General features: G+C 44.5%; 2 protein-coding genes across 7 annotated transcripts in view; one reads left to right on the top strand and one right to left on the bottom strand.

Annotated features, from left to right (window-relative positions):
- Window positions 1–5,716, top strand: part of LOC105498460 (ribonucleoprotein, PTB binding 2) — an 89,248-nt gene extending 83,532 nt beyond the window's left edge. For 2 of the 3 annotated variants that reach the window (XM_011770607.3, XM_011770608.3), the window contains exon 12: window positions 400–5,716. In XM_011770607.3, coding sequence (XP_011768909.1) covers window positions 400–546 — 147 coding nt within the window. In that variant the 3' untranslated portion in view covers window positions 547–5,716. The remainder of the gene's footprint in view (window positions 1–399) is intronic. The other variant, XR_011620092.1, reaches the window with a different exon arrangement.
- LOC105498461 (Janus kinase 1) overlaps window positions 2,733–15,891 on the bottom strand; it is a 237,422-nt gene continuing 224,263 nt past the window's right edge. For all 4 annotated transcript variants that reach the window (XM_011770614.3, XM_011770612.3, XM_011770611.3 and 1 more), the window contains 12 exons: window positions 15,783–15,870; window positions 14,654–14,781; window positions 13,900–14,035; window positions 13,214–13,365; window positions 10,597–10,747; window positions 10,391–10,485; window positions 8,741–8,933; window positions 7,913–8,037; window positions 7,374–7,546; window positions 5,598–5,715; window positions 4,902–5,012; window positions 2,733–4,151 (listed from right to left, as the gene is read on the bottom strand). In XM_011770614.3, coding sequence (XP_011768916.1) covers window positions 4,056–4,151; window positions 4,902–5,012; window positions 5,598–5,715; window positions 7,374–7,546; window positions 7,913–8,037; window positions 8,741–8,933; window positions 10,391–10,485; window positions 10,597–10,747; window positions 13,214–13,365; window positions 13,900–14,035; window positions 14,654–14,781; window positions 15,783–15,870 — 1,566 coding nt within the window. In that variant the 3' untranslated portion in view covers window positions 2,733–4,055. The remainder of the gene's footprint in view (window positions 4,152–4,901; window positions 5,013–5,597; window positions 5,716–7,373; window positions 7,547–7,912; window positions 8,038–8,740; window positions 8,934–10,390; window positions 10,486–10,596; window positions 10,748–13,213; window positions 13,366–13,899; window positions 14,036–14,653; window positions 14,782–15,782; window positions 15,871–15,891) is intronic.

The following is a 15,891-nucleotide window of genomic DNA, read 5'->3' as shown; positions in this document are numbered from 1 at the left end:
CTACTGATTTATTCTGTCACCACTCCTCTTGTCACCAGGCACACTTAACATCTAATTCAATATGCAGCTTGATTGACACTCGGTGTTGATACTCTGATTCCGTGGGTTTAACTAGCTGTGATCAGCAGAAGCAACTGCACGCAGTGCTCTCATTTTTCTTTTCCCAGAATGTTGGGGTTGGGAGTGAAGGTGCTGAGACTGGTTTGTTTGTGTCCTGCAGAAGTTCCAAAGGTGATATTGATACAGAAATTAAGGGGTTATGTATTTTTTGATAGTTTGGGTATTTATCCTGTTATTCTGTATTTACCAACTCAAAGTAGAATGCTTTTCTTATAAATATATTTTATGAATAAGCCAACTTCAGATTTTAAAACTATCTGCAATTTTATTTTCTCATAGGTGTCATCTTTAAGAAATGAAAAGCGAGGCTCATCATATCTCATCTCTGCCCCAGAAGGTGGTTCAGTGGAATGTGTTGACCAGCATTCTCAGGGCACAGGAGCATATTACATGGAAACTTACTTAAAAAAGAAGCGAGTGTACTGAGTTAAGCTCTCTCCTAATAACCCCCTAAGGTTCTCTGCAGTATCTCTGCTGTTCATCGCTGCCTTAACTTCATTCAAACTAGCCATATCCTTTAAATACGGGTTTATAATTTCCCAGAAGGAACTGTGTTGTGCAGCAGGCAGAAATGCCAAATAAAAAAATAGCAATAAGAAAAGACATCAATTGAGGACATTTTCCACTAGAGTCAGATGCATCTTAATCAGTGTGCTAACTTACAATCCATTGGAGAAACTAACAATGTTCCACTATTCCTTGTTTGAGGACTGGGAATAATTCTGACACCATCTATAAAAGTTTGAAGCAATAAATGGGAAGCAGTGTTGTTTCCCGAGCCTTAGAAGAATGAGTTTCTTACAAGCCAATGTGCATTTCAATTTACTTTCCCTAGAAGTAATTGCATTTTTACATTTTTAAGACTTTTCCTAGAACTACAAGGGTGCAAGTACCAAATGTGCTGATGGTAATATTATAAAGATGCTCTACATGCATCTTTACATCTTTAATTGTACTCAATTACACCCACACCAGCCACGCAAAATTAAACCCGGTAAGAGAGTGACAGTGATGTCAGAGGTATCCAGTACTACCGATGCTTTAAGATGTTGTTTACCATTTATACCTTCTGTGAAAAATAGAAGGTATTTTAAGAAAAGTAGCTTTGGCGATCCAATAAAGGGGTTGGCACACTACAGCCTCGGGCCACATTTGGTCTACCACCCGCTTTTGTGCTGCCTGCAAGCTAAGACTAATGTTTACATTTTTAAGTGGTTGGAGAAAAAAGAAAATTTATGACGTGAAATTTATATGAAATTGAGATTTCAGTGTCCATATATAAAATTTTATTGGGACGTTGCCATGCTCATTCATTTACATGTTGTCTGTGGCACTCCTATGCTACAATGGCAGAACTGATTAGCTTCAACAGACTGTATGGCCTGCAAAGACCATATGGCCTAAAATTTTGACTATCTGGCCATTTATACAGTGTTTGCTGATCCCTGATCTAATAGCACTAATTCTAATAGCAACTATTCCTTTTAATTCACCTAAAGACAGACCTTTAGCCTTTGAGACAGACTTGTAGGTGGAAAGGACCATGGGTTTCTGTGCTCATTTCATACCATATACTAGTAATGATCTAATGATGGGCCTATTTTGATCACTAAATGCCCTATTTCCACAATATAGTAAAGCAGTCAATACTGCACTTGCTGATGGAGTCTTAAGGAGTCACAGTATTTATAACCACTCTGAGCTAATAAGCTATACCTCACTCTCTGCTCTCTCTCTCACTCTTTGATAGTGTATTAGGATGAAAAATCAGTTATTTAACACAATTTACTTGTGAAAGAAGTTTTATCTTTACGGAATATGACTTTTGACATCACCATTTCTTGAAGACCTTGGTATTAAATGCATGAGAAACCTTTTGCCATCTAGAAATTTCTAAGTTTGTTTATTGTTGTAAGACTGTAATTAATTGATAGGGAATTTGGGATCTCTATCCCGCGCTTTTTGAAATCAGATCATTAAATATCTTGTCACTTTGGGGACTTGTTATTTTTAACTATGATGTGGATATCCTGTTTTAATTATGAAGTCTAGAATTGGTACATATGTTGTATGCTTTGTAAAGAATTTCACTTGGTCTAATTTATTGCATATAGTAGCTTCTGTTGGAAAATGACAGCTACAAAGTTTAAGGTAATTTCTAAGTATACTACCTATAAATAACTGATAAAAATTAGGCATCATCCAGTTATATAGCAGATGACTAATGGGTTTTTCACACCCTGCACTTCTCCTTCCTATTTTCCTGTTGCATTCAGCCTCTTCAGTGCTTAGTCACACCTCCACTATGGTGCAAACAAGGAAGGAAAGATGGTGAATTTTGCATCAGAGCTGCAAAGTGAAAGCAGGAAGAGGTTGAAGGAAGTAAAACAAACAAAGGTGTCTGGACTATGGCACAGTGGACATGCCATCCATACTGGCCTGCGTCCCATTATCACTGGGCACAATAATGAAGTGCAAATCAAGTGGTGTTAGTAATAAGGACCATAACCCACCCCCTCCTCCCCCCAAAACTATACTGTTATTTTTCTATGTTAGCAAATTGTTTGAAATGCTTTGAAAATGAAATCTTAATATTAAAAGGCATATGCATGTAAAGTCTTTAGTATATTTATTTGTATAAAGAGTAAACAAAGTGCATATAGAGTGGCCACAGGTTTGACACAGAGACCTTGGTGTTGTAGGCTATGAACAAATTTAAATGGCAACTTTATTGCCACCATTGAATCAATCCTGAATTTGGGCTCAACAGGTGAAAAGTAACAATATCAAACAAATACTAAACAGCATAAGATTTTTCAGACTCTTGGTCATAAAGGCCTTAATAGTTCACATTGAATCAGTGACTAAACGTTTTTGATTACCCAGCTACCTCCAAGCAAACTGAAAACTGTCTAGTGGATCCTGAAGTTCATTAGTGCCTCTAGCGGGGTCTTTCCTTTCAAGTGTTGTACCATAGGGTGATGGTAAAAACAGGGATCAACCCTTGTAGATCGGTGGTAAGTATGGAAACACTCTAAGAACAGTGCAGCATACGTGGTATTCTGACTGGTTGCATACAGCATTCAAAACCAATGCTGGAATAGCTTGCTCCAAAGTGGTAGAGTTATAAAAGGACATACATTGACATTTCTTAAAAGCATGTGTAATAGCATCCAGGCTCTGGGAATGAGTTCTGATTAAAGGTATACTGCTTAGGAAAGCACTGGCACAGGCTTAGTTCTCGAGAATTAACATGCAGCTAATCATCTATTCCACAGCTATCCCCCCATGTAGAACCAGTTTTCTCAAAAATGGGTGCTAGTGGTCACCCAAGGGAACAAGAGCTAAGCCACTGGAGAAACAACTCAAAGTTTTAAGTCCTACTGGTGAGAGAATACAATCATTTTTGTACAGAAACAATATATACTACCTGGTATCTAATATTTTAAGAATGCATGGTCTAGTACTGTATAGATATTGAAATCTGAGGGCTAGGTCCATCAATCTTTATGATTAATGTGCCAGCAAAACATTTCAGATCAGCTGGCAGCAGGGAAAAGCAATCATCTTCAGACATTATTTTGGTCAACTCCTCTTGTTTTCAAAAATCCCCTTTTGGTATGCAGTTGTGACAGTGAACTAGCCAGAGGAAATGGTGGCATATTCTTTCCACAAGGAGGAGTGCTTAAGTGCTTTCAAATATTTTGGTTGTCATTATGTGTCACTAAGTTACCGGTACCAAATTTAAAGAGGAACTCCTTACTCATATTAAGCACTACAGCATGCCTTATACATGTATATGTAATCAAGTATGAGTTCAATGACTTTTTGGACAGAACACAAACTGTTTTCATTACAAATTTTTAAAAAATGGCTTGGGCATTTGTTGTGGGAGGAGGACTTGATAATCTGTGGAATTTAAATGTTATTCATGCTTATTTTAAAAGTGCTTCAAATCCTTCAATAAGGTTCTGAAAGCTTGTCCGATTGGATGGTTGGAATTCCCAGCATTTCCTCATAAGTTGATAAACCTGTAAAAAGAAAGAAATAACAGTAAAAATGTTAGATTTGGGAACTTTAAAAAATATATAGAAACATCAAGAGTAAGAAAATAATTTTGGAAATGTAAATGACTTCTCCTTAAAGACCAGAAAAACGAGTGTTTGAACAGTTTAAAACACAGAAAATGGGATACAACTCTAGTTCATAAATAGTATTTTAACATTTGAGAAGCTCAAGGGTTGACTGACTGCAGTAAAATCCAGGTCATTCCTGTAAACCGGTTAGAGAGTGAAGCTGAATCTCAGTTCAGACTTAAACTTTCCAGACTGGCTGCCTCACTCTCTGACTCATACTGTTCAGTGTGTCTTACGCAGTCTCAAGAGTTTTTAGTATTAAAGGGCTCAGTTCACTTAGAAAACTGAATACATACTATAAATGCTACTAATAAGTGGGATAAACTAACTTACACACAAAAAATGCAATTATATATATTTGTCACACTAAGGCTACACCAAAACCTGTCCCTCTGGGGCAAGCAAGTGGATAGAGAGGGGCTGGCTTTTGGAGGGAATCCTTGCTCTGAACCTAACTGGTGGCTATCATCTAGCCCCAAAGGCGATTTCTCAGTTATCTTATGTGAAATTCAGCTTCAGAAAACTATTTTATAGGACTTCACTGCATCATTTCCTCGCTCTCCCCTCTACCCATTTCTGGATAACTCAAGCTGCGAAAACACAATAGAAATGGAGTGTTACTACTGTGACGTGGCCCATAGATACCTCATCTGGACAGTTAGGCGGGCACGGCAGGCGTTTTCCTTCTTTTAATGTATTCACGAGTCTTGTGACTGTCATCTGGCCATGGGTTGGGCCTATCATTTTCAGGAACAACTATATAAAATAAAACCAAACAAAACATTTAACTTTGCATGTATTTACATAAATGCCAAACAGATTAAGGTGAAATTTCTAAAATCAACTGGAAATTTAAGTAGCAATAAAAAGGCTTTTCCCCTTAGTAACTTTAAATAAAAATCCAAAATCCTTATTAGCTTTCAATGATCTGTCTCTAACCAATGTCTTAGACTCTACCAGCCACTCCTTGTGCTGGTCAAGGAGTCTGTCTCAAGAAAATGATCTGATTTAGGAATGAAGGAGGCGCAGACAAGGCTGGTCCCTACCCAATGCTACCCCACTTAACTTGCTCATTTTCCCATAAAACTGCCGTTCATCTCTACACAGATAAGATCCTTGAGAGTCAAGGCCATCCTATGGAACTCTGGGCTCATTGTGAAAGCAAGACTTGAGAGATCCACAAATAACTGTCAAGTAGCAAACCAAGTTAAGTGGGAAAGTGACACTTTCCATTATAATACATTGATTGGATTCCATTTAAAAACAAAAGTTAACCAAGCAGAGGGATGGACACATTTTAAATGGGTACTGGATTCAAATGAAGAGAAAAGGAGGACTTACAGCCATGGGACTAGAATCTGAGTCACAGTAAGTCAGCAGCTCATGCAGAGTGACTCCAAAAGACCAGACGTCAGAGGCGATATAAAATTTAGATTGCATTAAACATTCTGGAGCATACCTTGAAAGGAAGCAGAACACAAAACTTCATTTCCTGGGAGGCACATTCCAACTGACATTACAGGATAACTGAAAAATCACCTCTTTGGTTTTTCTTATAATTTAATAGAGCATCTGAGTGTGGATGATGTTTTACACGTATCACGTATAAGCTGCTATGGTGCACATCTGACCTATAGTACAGCATCCTTTACAGGCTCTCGGTAGCACGCATCTGCCCTAAAATAACACGACAAGTCTGTGCTCTTCATTTCACTGAGAACATGCTCTCGGTACGGGAGGAGGTGGCCATGTAATGATGAGCCCCAGGTCTGACTGCCTGCAGGCTCAAAATGAGATATCAGTGGCCTCACTGCCCAATGTGGCGTCACTGCCCAATCCTCTTCCAGCATTACCTATTTTGCTGAATGATACCCACTTGCCCAAGCCAAAAATGAAGGCATTCCACTGCACCCAATCTCCTTAAATACTCCTTGAACCTACTCACTTCTCTCAAATCCTACTGTCACTATCCCAGACACTGTCCTAGTTCATGCTGTCACTGGCTCTGGCCTGAGCTGTTGAAGCAGCCAAATCAGACTCCCTGGCTCCAATCTTGTTCCCTTCATTCAATGGTGGTCTTTTTAAAACAAAGTCTCTGTCCTTAAACCCTCCAGCAGCATCCCACTGCTCTTGAGATGAAGTCCCAGCTTCATGACTCAAGCTTCCTCCTGCAAACCTATTCCACCATCCAGCCTCGCTTTCAGTTCCTGGGAAATCAACTGCTCTGGTCTCATTCTTCCTAGTCATGCATGCTGTCTTGCAACCATCTGTCTAAACCCGCATGAATCTTTCAGGTTTCATCTGAATACTCATGACTTCCAGAAAACCAAGCCCGACCCCTTCTGTATGTTTCCTGCTCCATGCCAGTGGCTGCCTAGCCTGTTAAAACTCTAAACTCGGCCTACTTGTTCACCATATCTCCCGTACTGGCACACAGCAGGACCTTGATGCATTTCCTTAAATGAATGAATGAAGACGTTTAGGCTCCATAAGTGGGAAAGGTCTATGTTTGTGTCCATGTGGGATGCACCTGGGGAGTGCTGACTGGTTATGTGGCAGGGTGTAGTAGAGATGTAAGCAATCTCTCCCCTGGACAGTGTTCCCGGCTGAGACATGGTTGTAGCCAGTGTGTGGCCTTCTAACCTAGGGGCCTCTGGTGATTCATGAGAGACAGCCAGGTCTCCCACAGGTTTTGCTCTGCTCTGTCCAGGAGTTCCCTGAATCTGCAATGCCCACTCCGTCCTACAGCTTCCCTCTGCATGGATGTGTTTAAGAAAGGAACTAGATCCCCTTCACCTGCTCACAGTTTTAAGAACTGCATCAGATGAATGCCCTCTCCTGGGAAGCTGGGAATGTTGAGCTGGTGGTTAGATTTCTTTCATTCCTTGGAAGACGGTGTTAGATGAAGCGCAGGCATTTATATAGGCTGCTTTCAATGAAACAGCTGGAAAGGTGTGTTTCTTGAAGATAAGTATCAATCAATTCCAAATGTTCTAAACCTTCTCTAATCTTGAGTCAGGCCAGAGGAATGAGAGACATTAATATAGCCAGAAAGGGCCTACCAAAACTGTAAACTCTATGACGCATTGATAAAACCTGGCGGTTTGATTCAGTTACCAAAACACAGGGCTGTCCCGGTCATCCTTGACGGTGTAATACTCCTTATCGGTTTCAATTGCTTTGGTTAAACCGAAGTCTCCAATTTTCACTTGGTGTTCACTCTCAACAAGGACATTTCTTGCTGCCAAGTCACGGTGAACATATTGCCGAGAACCCAAATAGTCCATCCCCTGAGAGAGAGAAGTAAAAGTCAAGCACATAAAGTCACTTTAGATTGTATTATCTATCACTTCATCAGAAAAAACAGAAATGTCATTTCATTCACATATCACTGACAATTTTTTTGGTTCTGACTTTTATGCAAGAGTATTAAGACCAAACTGATTCAAAGAAATATACATTAAAACAACCATATTTAAATCCATTGACTTTCTTAGTAGAGGCTGACTTTTCATCTAAATAATGCAGAGAGAGACTTAGTATAATTATCATAAACTTTTCCACTTGGAGTCAAATTACAAACCAATTACCCAGGACAGAGCGCCTGATGTCTGAATCTGTAACATGCTGTCTTTATTTATTTATTTATTTTTTACCTTACAAATCTGAACGGCATATTTTAGCTGCTGTTTGAGGTTAATTTTGTTCTTATTCTTTGGAAGATACTCCTTAAGGCTTCCCGAAGGCAGAAATTCCATGATGAGCTTAATACCATTTCCTCCTGTTTAGAAAAAAACACCCATCAGTCTGAGGCTGCCAAATGAGGGAACCGTGGGAGAGGCAAGGGCACAGGATCTGAGACAGAGGCCCTGAGGTGATGTCAGCTTCACCCCTTCATCACAGGCGTGTTACTTGACCTCTTATGCCTCAGGATCCTCAGCAGTGAATGGAGATGGTAACACTGGTGTACCTACCTCACAGGCATAAGCACTTACTGAGATAACAGAGTGCTCTGTAAACCACAGGCAAATGATCACTTTCAAAAATTATCAGCTCACTGTCAATTTCACTACCATGAGTAGATACTGGCTTGCAAATAAGATACAATTATTAGTAAATATTACTTGCCACTTTGATTTAGACAACTAGAAAATGAAATACCCTGGCTAGTATTGGATCAGAACAGGGAAGTGGGTGGAGGTGGAGTAGGAATCAGTTTCATAAGGCGTAAGTGCAAGTGACGTGGAGAGACAGTGCTGGAGCCAGCCCCTGGATGGAGGGGGCCTGGGTGGCGTCCTCAGGAGCCCTGCAGCTGCTGAAGGATTTGACAGTACATATGACTTGGAAGCCTTGAGAGTGTGGGAACTACCAGCTAGCATGTCAGATGCCCAGATAAGGCCACGGGCTGCCTGTTCTGCACTGGTCTTCATGACCCTAGACAGTCACCAAATCTTTAAACCGGACCCCGGCCTTGCACAACATACCGTCTTCCGTGCAGATTCCTTTGTACTTCACAATGTTCTCATGATAGAGGTTCCTTAAGATCTCGATTTCCTTTTTCAGATCAGCTATGTGGTTACCTCCACTCTCAGGCTTCAGAGATTTGACAGCCACCTGCTCCCCTGTATTGTCCCCTTCGGGGTCATACCTGCAGAGCTCAACCTTCCCAAAGTGGCCCTGGAGGGAAAGATGCATGTGCTGTTATCAAGGAAGCCCCAGCGTAGGCCACAGAACACAGAGAAGTCTTGCTGCTCACAGCCTGAGGGCCAGGGGTTCTCGCCATCTGGCCTTGCAGGCAGAAGCCTCTCACCTGGACTGTGCCTGCTCACTACAGCCCCCGTGCTCTCTTGGCCTCACAATCTGTCCCCTCCGTTACTAAGACAAGGAAAGTAGCAGGTGACGATGAACCAACTCATCAGTCCCAGCTTCCATGAACATGTAACCCACAGGAAATGAAGGTTATTTCTGGGCCTGCAGGACAACTGTGCCGTTCTCTGAAAGCTCTGGGCTCACATTACAGGACAGGCCCCACAGCGTGGCTGAAAAGAGCAAGAGCATGAGGAGTCTTTAGAAGACGTGAGATCAGGTTCCAGCCAAGCCACCTGACAGCGACAGGGGTGGCCAAGTTCCCTAATCTGAGCTGGCTCCTGATGTACTCACTGTATACAGAAACTGGCCTCGGGGATGGTGGGGGAAACTAAGGATGCCATGCTTCTGACAATGCCTGGCAAAGAGGCTGGCACACAGCAGATCCTGGAGATGTATCAAGTCTGTTTCATTAACCAGACTATAGAACATCTGTATAAAGACACAAATCTCAGTAGCTTCTCTAGTCACAATTAACTGTTTGGAAGCTCCCATTTAAGGTCCAAAGAAAAGCTGGTATTTTATTTTGGGATTCTGCGTAATAAAGCTATCCCTCCTTTAAAGAGCCTTACAGGGCTGGGTGGGGTGGCTCATGCCTGTAATCCCAGCACTTTGGGAGGCCTCCTTGCTTGAGGCCAGGAGTTTCAGAGCAGCCTAGGCAACACAGCAAGACCCTATTTCTACAAGAAAAAATAAAAAAAATATTAGCCAGCATGGGGGCATGTGCCTGTAGTTCCAGCTACTCAGGAGGCTGAGGCAGGAAGATTGCTTGAGCCTGGGAAGTTGAGCTGCAGTGGTGAGCTATGATCATACTACTGCACTCCAGCCTGGGACACAGAGTGAGACCCTGTCTCTTGGGGCAGGAGAAAAAGAAAGAAGCTTACAGGATATATATGCCCAGGAAAGTCAGAGGCAGAGATTTTCCTATTCCACCATATCTATACCTACTCCCCCATCTATCCCTCTTTCCATTCTCTTCTGTCCTATAGAGAAAAATCAAGTCTCTCAAGGGAGCTGCCCAGAGTCCCGTGTGCATACACAAGTGTGCACGCAGGCGGTGACATGCATTCCGTCCGTGCCCTGGTGTCACATGGAGAAAAACACAATCCCTTGTGATGAAAGTGGCCCCCAAATGCAGTAAGGTGCTTTCGCTCATGGACCTGGCCCCAGAATGAAAAAGGATGGAGAGAAGCTGTACGTGCAGACAGAGGCGCTGTGAATGGCGGAGGGCTCTGCCGTCAGGAGCAAGAAGCACGGGTGTAACTTACCTCTCCCAAGTCACGGATCCTCTTTAGGAAGCGCTTCTCAAAATGCGTGGGGTCCACTTCAGTTGCTGGCTTTTTTTCTGAAACAATATCTGGATCTAACAGAAGAGAAAAGAAAATAGAGTGAAAGGCAGGCGATTGCCAGGGACTGCCACCCAGGCTCCTGTTTCTCCCCAGGCTGCGTTAAAGCAGCACATGGCAGGTCTTACTCTGCTCTTCAAGCTTATTAATGTCTCTCATGATGGCTCGGAAGAAGGGCCTCTGATTGGGGTCGTAGTTCATGCAGCGGGTCATGAGGTCAGCCAGCTCCTTACATGATGGTGTCACTGGCCTGCACCGGCTTTCATAGAATCTCTCTTTCTGAAACAAGAGGGGCACATGGAAGAAACCAAAGGAACCACCTACAAACTTCTCAGCCGCAGGTCAGATGGAAGTGCCAATTCCTCATTCGATTCTCAACATCTCCACTTACAGGTAAGTTTCATAAATGTTTGTTACTGTTGCCTTCTTCTTGGAAGGGGAAATCACAGTCCTAATACTGAATAATCCAAATTCAAGGAGACTGGGCACTATAGCCCAGTCCCAAAAGGCTTCATTCAAGTAAAGGCATGCAACCTTTCTGGAATACAACTGGGCAACATGTACAAAAATCTTCAGATTCTTCAAACCCTCTGATGCATTAATTTCAATGACTGAATGACTCAGAAATAAATCAGATATGAACAAACATTTATGTATAAGGATGTTCCCTGCAGAATTAGATAGAACACTGGAAATCTGAAAACTTAAATGCCAACTATAAATTTAGTCAAGTAAATTAAACAAAACAACTCATGTTAAATTTTTTTAAATTATGATTTAATCTCACAGGAAAGCACTCACAGTATTAAATGAAAAAACTCAGCATTTTATATAACTCTATCTAGCATGGCCCCAATTTTGTTTAAAAAAGAGAGATACAAACAGGCTGGAAGACAAAATGCCGAAGTGTTAACAGTGGTCAGGGATGACAAGAATGCAGTGATTGCTATTTTCTTTTTTTAACAGTTTCATTTTTAAAATTTTCTTCAACTGTTTATTACTTTAAACTTTAGAAACAAAGAACTTATGCTACTTTTGGAAGATGAAGTGAAACCACTGCATTCCAGTTTCTACTTTCTAGCTGGACTCCAAGGGTACTAGGTTCCTCTCTGGTCCCCGTGGGCCCTGGGGTGGGGTGGGGTGGGGTGGGCAGGCCCCAGAGGACAGGGAGGAGGGAGGACTAGAATTAAGGAGCTGAGAGCTGCTCTTGTCCTTGAGTGTCACTCACACATCGCTGCGGCAGTGCAGCCTGCAGAAAGGCCATCTAACCCAAGGGGACTTAGGTAGAGAGAGAGACCCCTATTTTATTAAAGACACGGGTCCTTCCTTACACCACCCTGTATGCTGTTCAGCCCAGGGAACGCAGCACGTGCTCGATAAATACTGACTGATGACAAAGGGTATGTTGTTTCATTTCCAAGGATTCAAGGAAGTTAAAAATAAAAATGAATTTCCCAAAAGCCTAGGCTGAAAATTCCAAACAGCAGATCTGTAGATCCGATGGTTTCCCCGCGGTTTAAGATCCTTTCCCAAGTCCTGCACCATCTTTAACTGGCAAGTCATAGAGGTTCTACCTCTTCAATATCTCCCACCCTGCACTCTGGACTCCCGCTGCCATTTCCGGATGTGGGGCTCTCATTGCTGAGAGCCTCGGGGCCCTTGTCTCCCTCCAGGTCTCTCCTCTGTCCATCCCAGCTACTGCATCCAGGATAACATCCCAAGGCCAACCTCCAAGCCCCTCCCTCCTCCACCCAAATCCTGCCTTGTCCCAGGCCACCCCCAGGAAAATGTAGGCTCTGCAGCCTGGAATCAGGGACTTTAAACATCTGAACCCAAATGGCCTTTCCCACCTGATCACTGTTACTCCTTTCCCCATTCCAGATACTCAAGGCCAGGCACACCAAACTACCCAGGCTCCTGGCACAGCACTGAAACCAGGCTCTCACAGCCGAAACTGATGGTTGCCCCCTCTAAACATCCGGAGCACATTCCAATTACAGTCACTGAGATGAAGGGACACTGGTCTTTCATTGTGGTTTTTACTACTTTACCCCTTTGGAGTCAGAGTCTCTACTTTTTCCACAGGTACATCTGGAGGACAGGTCCACACCTCACCTGTTTTGCATTCTAGCTGAGGAACCCAGGTGAGTGGGGCTACCTGAGTTTCAGTTACCTGATCTGTCAAATGAGGGTAATGACACCCTCCTACCTAATTTACAGGGCTCTTAGGGTGACACTTTCAGGTATTCTTTCTGGAATTCTTACCATTGTTATTTTAGCCTAAATCCCTACCATACCCCCTAAGGCCCTCAAGGGAAGGCAAGGCCTCTATCTTATTTTATTGTGAACCCCCAGCTTTTCCCTAGCTTGATGCCTAATACAACATAGGAACTCCATACATATTTGTGTGTTAATTTTGCTGAATAACAGGCACTTAAAATCTCAGATAAATAATACTGTAACATCTACTGAGCTTGTACTGTATGCCTATCACTCTCTCTGCATTCTTTAATCTTCACAAAAACCCTACAAGGAGTTACTGATTATCCCCATTTTACAGATGATGAAACTAAGGCTCACGGAAGTTCAGTTACATTTGTGAGGTCACACACCCAGTAGGCCTGTGAAGAGATTCAAACCCATGCCCGTCTCTTCCCACAGTGCCAGGCTTCCGACAACTCCTGGGAAGTCCACGAGCACCTGAAAGCCCTCACTTGCCTCATACCCTGGGAAACACCTGCTCACCTCAATCAGTGTCTTGTCTTTCAAGGGGATCTCGCCATTGTAGCAGATTTCCCAGAGCGTAGTTCCAAAGCTCCACTTGTCAGCAGCCACACTCAGGTTCTTGGAGTCCTCAACACACTCGGGAGCAATCCACGGGATTCGTTCAATGCACTCTGGAAGACAACAGACACATTGACAGAGCAGTTTCTAGGATCTCCCGGGGATTCAATTACTGTCACTGCAGCCAGAACAGTGAGCCAATGAAGGAACTACTTCAAGCAGTGTGTCCAAACGTGGCCCAAGGCCACATGAGTCCCATGGGGGTTCTGCAGGCGTGCAGGCCTCCAAGCCTCACCCAGCACTTCTGATACATCAATCTGGGTCACAGCCAGCAGATGGGTCCTTGCCTCCAAGCTCCCCAGAAGGGTCGTGTGGAGCCAGGCTTCTGAAGCCCTGGCCTCAGGATCAGCAAAACATCCCAGGGTGGGGGCCATCACCCAGGGCAGGGGACGAAAGGGGCCTTGTTCAAGGGCTTAAGAGAAGGCAGGAGATCAAGACCATCCTGGCCAATATGGTGAAACCGTCTCTACTAAAATAAAAAAAAAAAAAAAGACTCTCTAAAAGGAGACCAACCCCAGCCCAGCCCTTCTCCCTGCTGACTTGCCCCAACTCAGGATGGGGCCAGAGGGAAGACAGGGGAGACACACCTTGCCTAGACAGCACCGTAATGGGGATGCCAGGGTCACTGAGCTTGATGAACGGACCACACTCGCTGTCGATGCCCTCACGGGCCAGGAGGAGGTTTTTAGTACACACATTTCCATGGACCAGGTCTTTATCTTCCTGCAGAGTAAAAAGGGCAAGTTTAACCAGGCTGCTCCTTCCTGTACTCTATTTCCAACCCTGGTCCCTGAGGTCATCTCTTCCTACCTCCAGCTACAGCCAGATCCGGACAGCCTGGCCCTGCCACCAATCATCTGTGTGACTTAGGCACATCACAGGTGCCCCTCGGCTCCAGCTCCCTCATCACTGAATGTGGCTAAACAGTGGGGCGTATCTCACTGGGCTTCAGGAGCATGACACTGATGAGAATCTGTGAAACGCCTGAACAGCTGAGCCATGGTGAGCACTCCACACGTGTCAGCTGCTACAGAGCCTGGCAGTTCACTCATTCACTCAACACCTACTGCACTGCTTTCAGCCTTGCCATCTGCAGTATGCAGGTCGGTCCTCTGACGCGCTAACATTTCCCACTAAACAGAACCATGGAGCACAGGGAACGGCCCCAAATGACCGTCTTCAGTAAGCACCAGGCACACCTTTGTCCAGCCACAGAGCCCTGGCCCCATGGAACCCAAGAACAGGCCCCTCCAGCTGCTTGGCTAGCACCTCCTTCCTGCCACCCCTCCCACGACACTCTGGTTTCTGGTGGGACCATTAGGGACATCAGGACATTCTTACCAAGTAGCTCAGGGCACTGGCCAGCTGTTTGGCAACTTTGAATTTCCAGGGTGTAGTAAGGACATCGCTTTTCCGGTGCATGAAGAGATCCAGAGGACCCCCTTCTACAAACTCTTCCACCATGATATCTATAGGCACAAAAATAGCCGTGTCTGCAACCTGGTCTATGGGACAGTCCTCTCCTTCATCCCCTTACAACAGCCCACTTTAGTGAACACTACTCAGAGTACACAGATAGCCTTGGGGGGTGCAAAGGTGCAGGGGCTTCAGAGTTGGAAAGGCCAAGTTCAACCCCAAGCTCTTCTTCTAAACGGGTGGCACTGAGCAAGTGACACTTCTCTGAGCCTCAATTCCCTCATCTGTAATAACAGATGGCGGCTCAATGTCACAAGGCATGGAAAGCCTTGGCAGAGGGCCTGACACAGAACAAGGGCTCTGGGAACAGCCACCGGCACTGCTGCTGTTCTACAACACACTGCGATGCCGAGGTCAGACCGCTCGCACGGCAAAACTTCCCTCTCCACAGGACTCCTGTGTGAGTACACCGAACAGCTCACATTGCCGGATTTCACAGGGAAGAAGTCACTTGGGGTTTAAAAAAAAAAATCCTTCTTCTTCCAAACTTGTATGTCAGGAACTCAGCAGCCAAGGCTACCCCTCCATCTCAGTGTGCAGCAGCCGCCCAAGGGCCCACCAGCTCAGTGGCTTGACAACCAAGGCAGGGCCAAGCCTGCCTGCGGTTGAAAGGCAGGCCAGTCCACTCGAGAGGCCAGCGTCTTGCTGCCCGTGGGGTGCGCTCACCTCGCTCGCCTGCCCAGAGCTCCTGGAGCCCGACTCTTGGGGCCGTGACCTCATTTCACTCACCTCAACCTCCCAGGTCTAGCACAGTGTAGGGTTCTTGCCAGCGTTGACAAGAAACATTACACAAGTGAATGAAAAGCAATTGGTTTTAGTTCCAACTCCACTACTAACTTAAGCAAATGATCTGCTCCGTCCCTCAATCTCCTCAACCGCACAAAGAAAGGCAAGAAGTCTGGGCAACATGAGGGTGGGAAGAGCCCCCACCGTCTCCACAGCACCCAGGCTCCCCAGCCAGGCCACCCACCCCTTCAAAAGAGAACACACTTACTCTCCACGTCGCGGACACAGACGCCATAGAGGTACACGATGTGTTTGTGGGAGACCTGTCTCATCATGCTGGCTGCCTCGAAGAAGGCCTGTAGGCAAGCAGGATACAC

The sequence above is a fragment of the Macaca nemestrina genome, chromosome 1 (genome assembly GCF_043159975.1).
Source record: "Macaca nemestrina isolate mMacNem1 chromosome 1, mMacNem.hap1, whole genome shotgun sequence".
Classification (NCBI taxonomy): Eukaryota; Metazoa; Chordata; class Mammalia; order Primates; family Cercopithecidae; genus Macaca; species Macaca nemestrina.
This window is presented reverse-complemented; position numbering and strand designations above follow the sequence as displayed.